Here is a 12295-nt window from a genome sequence, read left to right as displayed (position 1 = left end):
ACAGGGAAAACAACGAGTTGCCTATAAAATTTACCTTTCTAGTGATTTTATTAAGAACAGATTTAACAGAAATGTGGTGAATTTTAAACGTTCTTGTTTCCAGCCTTTGTACAGTTTCACCGTCTTCTGTCTACATTTTCAAACAGTTATCATAATTCTTTTCTGTGTTAAATGTCAAATTGTTTCTGTGCAATCGCCAGTGAATCCAGACTGTTTTGTAACTAAGCTTTCTGCTCCTCCAGTTGGGCTTCTTCAAGAGAAAAACCAGGGACTACGCCAAAGAGGAAGTGATGGACTGAGATTGTCCAGGCAAAATCGGTGACGGACAGACGGAGGGACATCAGAAGACCCAGAGACACCTCAGTGTTACGACACATTGACTACGGGGAAAACACAGTTTTCATATTTGAATCTATCTGATATTGTTTGCAAATACTTCCAAACTCTTATTTGTTTTTCTTCGTGCTCCTTTAAGCGCACTGTAGCTCTTGAGTTGGTCTTATATACGGAGACAAAGACACTCACTGTACACCCTGTCTGAAGTATCTGCAAACACTATCTGTTCCGTACTTTCGTGCAAATATACAGTACGCATCAAGTGGAGCGGTTCAAGAAGAGGAACCAGAGGCGAGGAGGAAGGAAGCGTCGCATTCGAGGCATCAAGTATTTACAAAAAAACCTTCTGAGCTGCACTAGCTGCACTCCGGCTTAAGAGGACAACAGAGTACTCAGGTTTTTATTTTTCATATAATGACGATCCGAAGTTGCCTAAACTGCTTTGAGCTCTCGCGACGCCCTCACAGCACGGATGCACGAAGGACTTAGAAGAGGATATGTGAAGATGTTGCGGAAGCAGTCTGTCTTCAAAACGCATCTGCTCGATTAGTTTTTACGAAACACTGTATCTTTTAGCATTTTATAGCATTTGTGTTCTGCCGTTGCTGAATTTTAACAATATAACGTGGCACATCGTTCGTTTCCGAGCGGAAACCTGATCATGCTTTTATTTTTTTAAACTTATAATCTTTAGTTTTAATGTGTGCGCTATTAATTTCAGCTCGGTCACTGAGGGACGCAGGAAGATGCGCATTCAAAAAAAAAATAAAAAAATTCAAATTGTTGATTGTACTGTAAATATAAGTGCTCACTTTGTAAAGCTTTAAAAATGTACATAATTGCATTTAATTTAATGCTGTTGTTTTGTGTTTTTGGTGATGAAAGAAGTGGTTTTGCTCAGGTGCTACCAGTATCAACAAGATGACATCAACTTTAGAAAGTTACGAAAATGATTTGCCTTCTGTCGCAGTTTCAAAGCTGATGTGTAAATATAGTTGTATTTTGATGAACAAAGAAAAATAAAATGAAATTATAATTTTTCTGTACTGAAAAAATGAGGGTTTGTATCCACTACTTGGCTTTTATTTGACTGAAATGATATTTCAAACCTGTTGAATGACTGTGTTTTGAATGTTGAGGCTGATTGAGGTAAAACACCACGACGTAATATTTAGTTTTCGAACTTTTAATTTGCAAAGCAGAGTTTAATATTCCTCCTTTGTTCGGATTTAGAATTACATGCGTCCCCGTTGACCGGTTTCCTCCATCTCTTAAGGATTTACTGGTAGCGTCAAGCGTAGCATCTGAATACTGGGCTCTCTGTCACCCCATAAGCGGTACACAGTACCTCATTCATTCAGGTTCTCTGCCTTGTTTTTGTTTCCAGAAATTGCACAGCTACTCAGTATGTTAGAAGAGATTATATTTTATATTGAGGAGAAAGTTTTTCCCGCCTCTTTCTTGACTTTTCCTCTCAGCGTCGCATAATAAAACGTTAAAAGCCGAAGGGAAGAGTCAAGAAGAAGAGGAAGAGTTTAATATTTTAATACTCCTCTGCTCTCACACTCCACTGCTGCCAGGAAGCACATGTAGTAAGTAGTATGTAAAGAATGTGTAACTTAGTCCTTTTTGAGATTGTATGGCCACGTCAGGTTTATGCACGAAGGTGGAGCTGCACGCCCTTCTCTTTGTTGGCTTCAGGTGGCGCCGGGATCAGATCCGTGTGAGGGAGACAAAGGGAGGGTTGTGAGCTCCGGCCCAGCCTTCTACACTGCTGTGAAGTCTTCATTGTAATGCACTGGTTTGTCAAACTGTATGTGTCCTCATCAGCACAGGATTTAACTGAGTCGTATGTACAAAAATAAAGACTTTTTACAAAGAACTTCCGTTTGTTTTTTTTGCTTCCGCTCAGAAAAGATTTAATTTAACGTTTTAAAAAATAAATAAATAAATCATGCTGATTTTTTTTGTGTTTTAGGATTAGAAGACTTACACATTTATACATTTTTAGACATTCATAGACTAAATGCTTGAAAGATAATGGACTGGAAGAAGATAATTGTTAGTGGCAATATATCTAAGAGCGTAATCTTTCTCATTTCATTTTTTAGTAGATTTTTTAAAATTTTTATACAGTTTTCTATCTTAAAGTTTTAAAATTTAACATGAAACTAGGTTAAAATTGCCGTCCTTGTATATTAAAGAGTAAATTGATATAACCTGTGTGATATTTTTTTCATTTGTTTCTCAGTTAAAATCCAGCAAATACACACAAATGAGAAAAAAATGCAAGCAAAAAATAAATAAATAAAAATGATGATTATGAATATAAAATAAAATAAGATTACACTTTTAAAAGTAGGAACATCTTCAACCCCATGTATCTGACTGGAAACTGACCTTAAAGATTTTGAAGGATGAAGATTAGAGAACTGGATGTTTTGTTTTAAAAGAAATAATGTGAAATATTTGAACTTTAACTTCAAATATAGTGAGAAGTTCCTGTCCATTCCTATTTTTTTTAACCCACTGTCTCCCCTTAATTAAAATACACATGTATAATAACATTTAATCTAATCTGTAATCGTGTATTTATAACTTTAATTCATTCATTCATTGCTATTTTGTACACCTTACTTAACCTACCTCATGCACCCAGATGTATATGTTATAATCTTTAGTCATCAATTCTCATTTTTGCACAGCTCATCACCAGCTGTGTGTATTTTACATTTACATATTTATTTGAATTTGTCCATTCTGTGTTCCAAGGATTCAGAGCAAGTATCTAATCTGAAGTGCAATAAGCAGTAAACACATACAGCATAACATACTTATAAATATAAGTGGTACGGCACAGATTGTTTTTACAGCATGGACAACATTTACAGATGAAAACCTACATGCAGGTGAGCGAGCAAAATATACACGATGATTAACTGAGGTTCTATGAACTTATTATACAGAAGGATTTGTGTGTTAAATGTAATTAGACTATAAACAGGAACTATAACATAATTCATACTTGAGGAAATGGGCAGATGATAAATTGGACGATACAAAATACAGATAGAGGGAGCATTAAACCGTGCAGAAATAATAAGCTACCTAATCTTACTAAACTGTGTGTATAAATAGTACCGTCCAAACAGGTTGTTCAAAGTGTGTGTGTGCAGAACAGTGCAGTCTTTAGTGAGAGAGGGAATGAGGAGGTGTGAGTGGATTTATTTATTTTATTTATTTATTTATTAAATTAGGAACAGGGCATATTAATGAACAGTATAAATAACGCAAATATGGCAGATTGTAGCCCGAGGCTAATTTCCATCTGTTGTCCCGAAAGCAGGTTGTTATTCATTAATAAAAAAAAAAATTAAAAAAAAGAAGAAGGAAATGTAGAAAATACCTTGGAAGGAACTAAATATGGACTTAGCAATAAATACACAATTTTAGTGGGACAAACTAATGCAAGGAAACAAGAAGTGACTCAAGTGTATCAGTTCATTAGTGGCTATGACAGAAAAGAAGAAGAAGAAGAAGAAGAAGAAGAAGAAGAAATACTCAACCTGTACATATCCTACTATTGGACGTCAGGATGGAAATACGGATCAGCACAAACAAAGAATATATACATTTATACGTACACATGTGACATAGTACTAACCACAATATACACAAGGATAAGTACAGGAGGTAACTTATAGCGACAATGTGACAGGACAATAACATAAAGAGGATTTGGGAAAGAGGGTATCATATTTGGACAGCAGTTCTTCATTCATTTGTCTTATTTTTCACGAATTTTAAGGATCCAAGAAGCATTTTAAGTTCCAACACAAAGTGTGTAAAGTTTGGTGCTGATTGAGATTTTTTTTTTTCAATTTGTGTATGAATGAATAATTTAGAGTATTATAAAATGTATGATGAATTCTAGGGTGCTGCTGCCTTGTGGAAAACTAAAATAAAAGATAAAGTATTTCTGGTGTGTAGGTGTAAGTGGAGGCAAGAGTTTAATATTTGGAGTTGTTGTTATTAACAGGTTATTTTGTTACTGGTCCGGTCTCCTTGAGATCAAACTGGACTGTATGTGGAACTAAAATGAGTTGATAAAGGGTTGGACTTGAAGTCCTGCAAGACAACAATGAGGGCATCAAAGCCTCTGTCTCTACGGGCCGGTTGTTGGTTTTCGCGTCCTACAGCGCCGCCTGGTGTTCACCCGGAAAACTTGTCCATAAGTGACTCTCTCTGGGAGGGGAAGCAGAACAAACTGTAAGCTGCTGCTGGGGGATCCATCTTGCTTGAAAAAAAAAGAGGCGAGGGTGAAGAATTTTTCAGCTTAGTGTCTCGAAAACTGCTTCGTCCCCCGTCAAACGTGCCGGGGAGCCCGAGGAGGGGCTGTGTCGCTGTTTATAGGATGTCCCGACATGAGGGTGAGTTGATAAACAAGGTCCACAGAGCCCGGCTCGGAGCTACATTACCTCAGCAGCTAGCCGCTCGGCTAGCTCAGCTAAGTGCTTATTCAACTTAGAGGAGGTTGTTTCGCCTTTCAAGCCCGTTCTTTGACACTCACGCATAAATATTTATATGTATATTTACTGTCAGCGCCTCGGCTGTATAAGTATGCCTCATATTTCTTAATACGAGGCCAGCGGTTATACCTTAATAACCGGAGTTTAGCAGTTAGCCGTTGCTAGGTACTGCGTTACCTTGCGTTAGCTGGGCTAGCTAGCGAGCTAACGTGTGCTAATGTAAGGAGTCGTTGTTATAGCTGTGACTTCACCCGGCTTATTATCTCCTAAGTCGTACACTATAACACACCACAAGACATTTATCATAAATGCGTGCTTACATTTGAGCTGTTTGTTAATTTAAGAGCCCAATGCTGTTGAATTAGCGCCATACTGTCCCGTGCAGTCACATACTGTTGTTAGCGAATGCACTGTCATCAAGAAGACAGAAAGAAAGTCTGAGGCCTCACACTGAAAACTAGTCTCTAAGTTAGCTCGCTACTACTGTGGATGTGCGATACCACTAGTTTTCCTTTCGATCTGATACCAAGTAAGACTTTTACAATGAACATTTGTGAATGTAATTATGAAATGTGTATTTTCATACCTCTGTGTAAGAATGAAACACACTTCTCTTTAATCACTTAAATGTGCACATTAGCAAGTCAACTAAAAAATCTGAGCAAATCACATTAAAAAAATAAAATCTCTCAAATAAAAATGAAAACAAGGACACTTTTCTTTGGACCAGGGAGAGAGAGAGTTGTGTTCAGGTTACAACTTGACACAACTTGAACTTTGACAACAAAGGTTACATCCTACATTCTCTAGCATGTGTCATTGGTATGTTTTTGTTAAGAGACAACAGCGTGTTGACGTGATCTATGTGTAGCTGTGATGTATTTTCACTGTATACCTGGATGTTGTCCGCCTCTCTGAATCCATCATAAGGGTTTGTCTCAGGTGTGGGGGCGTTTACCTGAACTCACACTCTCTCACACGCCTTTTTACTCTTTTAGAATCGATTACAGATCGTCATAAAAATGTTAATATTTCTTCTGAAAGCAGACTTGTTATTGATATTTTTTATTTGAAAATCGATTCTAAAAAAAAAAAAGACACGTCTAGATTGGAAGTGTCGATATTTCCGGATCAATACGCTCCTAGCTAGTAAGGGTCAATTCACGTTAAGCGCAACAGAAAACTGTAATTTCGTCTCTTCCGTTAGCTGCAGCAGGCATTCGCCCCGTTTAATCATCCAAGAAGTTACAAAGGTGAAGCTTAATGCAAACATGAGCACAGTGGGGTTGTGGTTAGCCCCTGTAAGAACGAGGACAACATTTGGACTTTTAATTGTGCTCAAGTTGACATGATTATTTATTTAGTGAAACTGTGATGATCCAGGCTGTTGAGCTCTCCTAAGGAAGACTGACGGTTTCTTCACCTGTAATACCACTACAGTATTATTTTTTGCCAGCCTGTGAAATACCTAAAGCTGATAACTGCACAATGACAGTTGAGTTGCTTGTTCAGGTCGGCATTATAATAAATGTTGAGATGTTTATTACAAGGTGTCAGAGGGAGTTCCCTTAATGCTTGTTTACATATTTTACAGCCTTTTGCCAAATGAGGCATTTTTACCCTTTAAGTAAATAACTGGTTCTGTCTGGAGAAAAACAAGTGTGGGAATTATAGCTCAGAGATTGCGACAATATTTATTTTATTCTCAAAGTGTGTGATGGCCTAAAACTGAAAATCAGTACTTTTACGGAGGAGGAAGCTGCAATATAAACAGTTTTCAGATGTTTGTGCCATGTCTCTGAGTTGCTTGTGAAGCCCGCATTCTCCGTTGCTGGCACTGTGGCCTGGTGCCACTCCAAGGCGCATGTAAGTGAGACTGGCTCTCAGATAAAGACTGCGTTTCTCACAGTGGGTCTCACAGGCGCGCTTATAAGGAATTTGAGGCTTCATTGTCAGGTCCGGGTTGTTTCATTTCTTCTCCTTTTTCTCTTTGCACAGGTGTGAGCTGCGATGCGTGTTTAAAGGGCAACTTTAGGGGAAGGCGGTTCAAGTGTTTAATCTGCTACGACTACGACCTGTGCGCATCGTGCTACGAGAGCGGAGCCACGACGACGAGACACACCACAGAGCACCCCATGCAGTGTATATTAACCAGGGTAGACTATGGTAAGCGCCCGACTCAATGATCACACACTGGTTCGCATGAGCACTATACTTAATGTGGTTTCCTGAGTGTAAACATACGGGGGAAAGGAAACAACCCCTTCACAAACAGTTGGGTCAACACAGGGGTGCCAGTTCTTCGGGTTAGGACTCAGCAGTCAACCTACAGCTAAAGCACCAGGGACGCACTTTTCAGATCAGTAACGTACACACTGTAGCACCAGGAACAGATGGTCTGAAAGGCTGAATGTAAAATGGGTAAACTCCCTTCTGAACAGGAGAGAGGAGAGTTTCTTGACATGAATAAGTCATTAAAGTGCCACTAATTGTAATAAAAAAATTAAAAAAAAACAAGACACCATCCAGTTTAATCTGATGAACATCCTCCAATTGCTGGTGACCGTGGCGTCATTAAGGTCTATTCCACCTACAGATGTTCTTATTAAAACCTAAACTCCCACCCGTCATTTAAGAACTGAAGAAACCGCTTGGATCTGTGGCAAAATGTCTTCAAGAAATCTAAAATAACTCGTGTTTCCTTTTTTGTTTTAAGCCTTGTTCTAGATGTACCACACCATCATTTAAATATTGATCGACTACCGCTAACAGCCGCCGTGTTTGTTGTCTTCCTGCAGACTTGTATTATGGAGGTGACACCTTTTCAGTAGAGCAACCACAGTCGTTCACGTGTCCTTACTGTGGTAAGATGGGCTTCACAGAGACGTCCCTACAGGAGCACGTCACCTCAGAGCATTCAGAGACTTCCACAGAAGTGGTGAGTTACAGAGCACACGTACGGGCCGGTACTGATCACCATTAATGTGTCGATAAATTCAGGTTGTTGTGTGTTCCTCTTCAGTCACCTTCAATGACGAATGTACATGCAGAGAGTGTTTTACTGTTTTTAGAAGCTCTGCTCACAGTCCAGCAGGTAGTATGTCTATCAGCTCGCACTGACATCTCTGGAGCGTACGAGTAGAGCCAACTAGTAGTATTCGTGCTCCATCTGACCATTAGTGCCAACTGAAACAGGCAGTTTCACTGCGGACTGTTTTTGTTGGATTTGGATGATGGTTTTGAGGGTAACAGTGAGTTCCTTTAGAAAAATAAATTGCAGTTAAATAAACTAAGGCTCGTTTTTTATATTGATTAATCTTCAGATTTGCTTTTTCCGGGGACAGAAGTGACATTTTCAAATGTTGTTTTACAGTCCAAACCCCTAAAACCTCACATAAAACAAGAGAACCTGAGCCAATGGTTCAATCCGAGTATGTAGAAAGCGTGATATTTTGCTTGAAAAATAATGTGTCATCAAAAACAAACATCCACAACTTACCTACCCGTCCTATGGCAGCCAGTCTCAGGACAGTTTGCTCCTAATAAAGAAGTGATTTCTTTTTCTTTTTTTTTGTTTTAAACAAGAAAACAGCTGGATATTATTTATCTAGTATTCCACAAACCAGAGAGGACTATTGGGACTATATCAAGTTAAGGACTGATACAAATTAGAGACTTTGGTAACTGAACAGGGGATGGACTTAAAAAAAAACTACAATCCATGTATGAATAGTAAAGGACAGAGATAGTTAAACCACTACTTGTACAATGCATTAAGCATTTACTGACTGTACTACTACTACTACGACTACTACGACTACTACTCTGCTCTGACAGCTGGCTGTTGTTAAAGGGGATCTCCACACATGGAATACCTTTACAGCAGTGTCATAAATGGACTTGAAGCTGCATTAGCTGCCACCAGCACAACATAAAGTCAGTCTCCAGCTGTTGGTAAACTTGCACCATGGGTAATGTTTGACGCCTGGTTCGTACAAGAACAAAGTCCAGTGCTACATCTGATTTTAATTTAACTTCCGAGTCTGCATTTGAAAATTACACACAGTGAAACTCGAACTTCCCTATTGCAAACTAAAAAAAAAAGTGTTTCGCTCTTTCATTTCAGATCTGTCCAATATGTGCTGCTTTGCCAGGAGGAGACCCCAACCACGTCACAGACGACTTCACAGCTCACCTCACTCTCGAACACAGAGCGCCAAGAGATTTAATATCCTTTCTTTTCTGCGTCTCGATAGAGAAACGTTAAATATCAACACTGTTGTCATGCTCCCATGTTGTTGCTGGGTTTGGCCTTAACGGTCTCCCCCGTCCACGATGAGTCCAGCAGTGTCCGACATGTACGCAGGATGTTCCACCCCGGACGAGGACTGGGTGGCCCCAGGGCACGACGGACGAATATGCACTTTACTAGCGGCTCCACGGGGGGACTCTCATCCTCCTCGTCACAAAGCTCCACTTACACCCCCAGTAATAGAGAAGCAATGGACCCAATCGCAGGTGAGGACCATGGGTGCACTCACAAAAAACTCACACAGTGTTTAGTAGAGCTGCAATACACCGTATTTATAAAGAACACGCAATAATTCAAGTACAACACTACTGTTTGTTTGTTTTTTTTATGTCTCATTGATCAGACTCAAACTTGTGTTGTTTTTGTTTTCGTCTGCGTCTCCCGTAGAGTTGTTGTCTCAGCTGTCAGGTGTGCGACGTGCTGCGGGGGGTCAAATCAACTCGTCGGGGCCTTCGGCCTCCCAGCTCCAGCAGCTCCAGATGCAGCTGCAGCTGGAGCGGCAGCAGGCTCAGGCGGCGCGGCAGCAGGGGGAGACGGGCCGGCACGCGACACGGCGCGGCAACAACCCGGGCAACACTGGCACCACCATCCCTCCACCCAGCACAGCGACTGCCAACACCACCACCGTGGGCGAAAGCAACCCCTCGTCCTCGTCCCACAGTTCACAGTTCCTATTAGCACGGTGAGTGACTATGGAAAAAAATAAAGTTACTGTAAAGAGGATCACGCCATCCCTACGTTGTGCATCCTGGTGCACGCGGTGCAAAATGTGTGAGATGAAGACACGAGTCTTTGCGCAGGATATTTAGACATTTCTACAATCTCTCGCTGCAGGAGCACGAGGTTTATGTGATGGGAACAAAATTTGAAGCTTTGCAACAGTTGGGGGAAAAAAAAAAATAGATGTTCTGCAGGAAACTGGAAAATCTGCTGCTGTGTTTGTTAGAGGGACGTACCTGTCCATCTCTATTTCTGTTGTTCCAGCCGCGTAGATTATATTTATCTCGTCGGCGACACCCGTTGTTCAGGAGAAGACCTCAGTCATGTGAGTTTCACCCGATTAAAGCGTGTGAATAAAACATTATGGCGCCGTGTTAATGTCACATGTTACGATGTGTCGGTAAAAAAAAACTGACTGTTAAACTGGTGGATCAGTCCCAAACTTAACACAGATTTGTGTGATGAGGTAATGCATCGTGTTTGTTATCAGTTTACTCTGCAGTTTAATTAATAACCCTGAAAATGTATTGCTATATAATAGTAGGACTGAAGCTGAGCCAGTCAGTCAGCACAAATCATCAAAAATCATCTGTGTTTTTAGTTTAAAAACTAAAACTTCATCTCTCACAAACACTTTTCTTAAAATATGCAGGAAGTGTTCTGCTGTGAAATGTGCGTGAAACAAACCCAGAGAATAAATGTAACTCCACATTTTAAATTGAGAGGTAGCTGCTTGGTCCAACAGGATGAAGATTTGCTGCACTTTACACAGTGTGTTACCAGAGAGTTTGGGGAGATGTGTGCAGTCTGTAGAGTATGGGATGTAACCATGGTTATTTTAGTAGCATAAAACTAGCAAGTAGTTGTTCTTTAAATGCCTCATATGCAGCCAACGGTTAATAGAGACGTCTGTAGTCTCCACTTATTTCCAGCAGCCCACATAACTCAAGACAGGCGTCGACCGAGTCGTTTGAAAAGAGCTTTGATTAAGATTTGCCCTCGGTTGAAGCTGAATAGTTTCATATATGTTTATTTATGTTCAATCTCTTTTCTCCAGGTTGAATGAACCTAAGATGTCCGAAGCAGAGCGGCAGTTTCTAGAAGCGGAGCGAGCCGACCGCAGCCTGTTCGTCCAGGAGCTGCTCCTGTCCACGCTGATGCACGAGGAGAGCTCCTCCTCCGACGAGGACGAGCGCCGAGAGTTCGCCGACTTCGGAGCCATGGGCTGCGTGGATATCATGCCTTTAGATGTGGCGCTGGAGAACCTCCAGCTCCGAGAGAGCAGCTCAACGGGGAAGGAGCCTCCGCCGCCTCCTCTTTGATGTCCGAGCATCAAGCAGACTGTGTCCTCTGTGCTGCAACTGTCAGTGATGGGCAGCAGCAGCAGTCCCCCCCCCCCACCCGTCCCCCCCGTCCCCCACCCTCCCCTCCCTGACCTCACCCTCCCTCCCTTCCTCCCTCCTCGATTTTCTGAGTTTTGTTTTTTGGTGATTGTAATTTCAGGCCCGTCACCATATTTGTTACGTTGTAAACAAACAGACAAACAACAAAAAAAAAAAAAAATGAGAGCAAGTGGGATAAATGTGCGAGTGCGCAAAGAGTGAGCGAGAGAAGAGAAATATATAAATATATATAAAGTATATATATATGAAGTTGATAATCAGTCCACATTACTTTTCTGTATCAGGTGAATGTTACAGGCGGCTGTGGCAGACCTTTGCTTCCTGTAACATGCAGACGGCTCTCCATACAAATACTCCACATTGAAAAAGTCGAGAGGGCAGAGGCTCCTCTGATGAAGCTGCTGTGTGTGTTTATGACTATTAACAAATAAAAAGTGCTTGGATGGGTTACCATAACTACTGCATGCAGTTATTTGCAGCGTGCATGACTTTTAATGACCCTGTCATTAAAACCTTTATTAAATATCCCAAAGCTTTCAACATGTTTTTAAATGGTGAATTTCAAACGTGATTGGGGCAGTTTTTACGGAGCTGATGTGAAGAAATTTAACCAGATTTGCGTCGTTGTTTATTTTATTTTTATTTTTTAATTCTTAAATTGAAGAATCCTCGGTGGCTTCTGAAGAAATTTAGCTGTTTTTTTTTTATTTGTTTGTTTAATATATATATATATATATATATATATATATATATATATATATATTCTCAGCTCCGGTTCATTTTTTTCTTTTTGACAAATTTCATCAAATGGAAACTCAGAAGGGAGGAGCTCCCCGCTGCTTCTGTCCCAGATCTTAATCTAATCTGTTAAATCACAGTAGACTTTAGAACTTCTAGATGCGAACAAACGCCCGACTCCACCTCCACCCTGCTCATTTACAGGTCCACTCTCAGACCACGCGCTTTCCATGGGTTTTTATAAAGTTCTTTGCTGG

The 12295-nt window shown here is 40.5% G+C and overlaps 2 protein-coding genes across 2 annotated transcripts in view; both read left to right on the top strand.

Moving 5' to 3' along the window:
• itga1 (integrin, alpha 1) overlaps window positions 1–2218 on the top strand; it is a 49420-nt gene extending 47202 nt beyond the window's left edge. The window contains exon 30 of the mRNA XM_047570017.1: window positions 243–2218. Within this exon, the coding sequence (XP_047425973.1) occupies window positions 243–299 (57 nt within the window). The 3' untranslated portion in view covers window positions 300–2218. The remainder of the gene's footprint in view (window positions 1–242) is intronic.
• Window positions 2219–4570: 2352 nt separating this feature from the next.
• Window positions 4571–11823, top strand: kcmf1 (potassium channel modulatory factor 1). Its single transcript, XM_047570683.1, has 7 exons — window positions 4571–4766; window positions 6864–7031; window positions 7664–7803; window positions 8992–9093; window positions 9200–9383; window positions 9565–9859; window positions 10955–11823. Exons 1-7 carry the CDS (start codon window positions 4751–4753, stop codon window positions 11217–11219), a joined length of 1170 nt encoding a protein of 389 aa, XP_047426639.1. The 5' UTR covers window positions 4571–4750; the 3' UTR covers window positions 11220–11823.
• Window positions 11824–12295: the final 472 nt, after the last annotated feature.

This window comes from Mugil cephalus, chromosome 19, assembly GCF_022458985.1.
Source record: "Mugil cephalus isolate CIBA_MC_2020 chromosome 19, CIBA_Mcephalus_1.1, whole genome shotgun sequence".
Lineage (NCBI taxonomy): Eukaryota > Metazoa > Chordata > Actinopteri > Mugiliformes > Mugilidae > Mugil > Mugil cephalus.
This window is presented reverse-complemented; position numbering and strand designations above follow the sequence as displayed.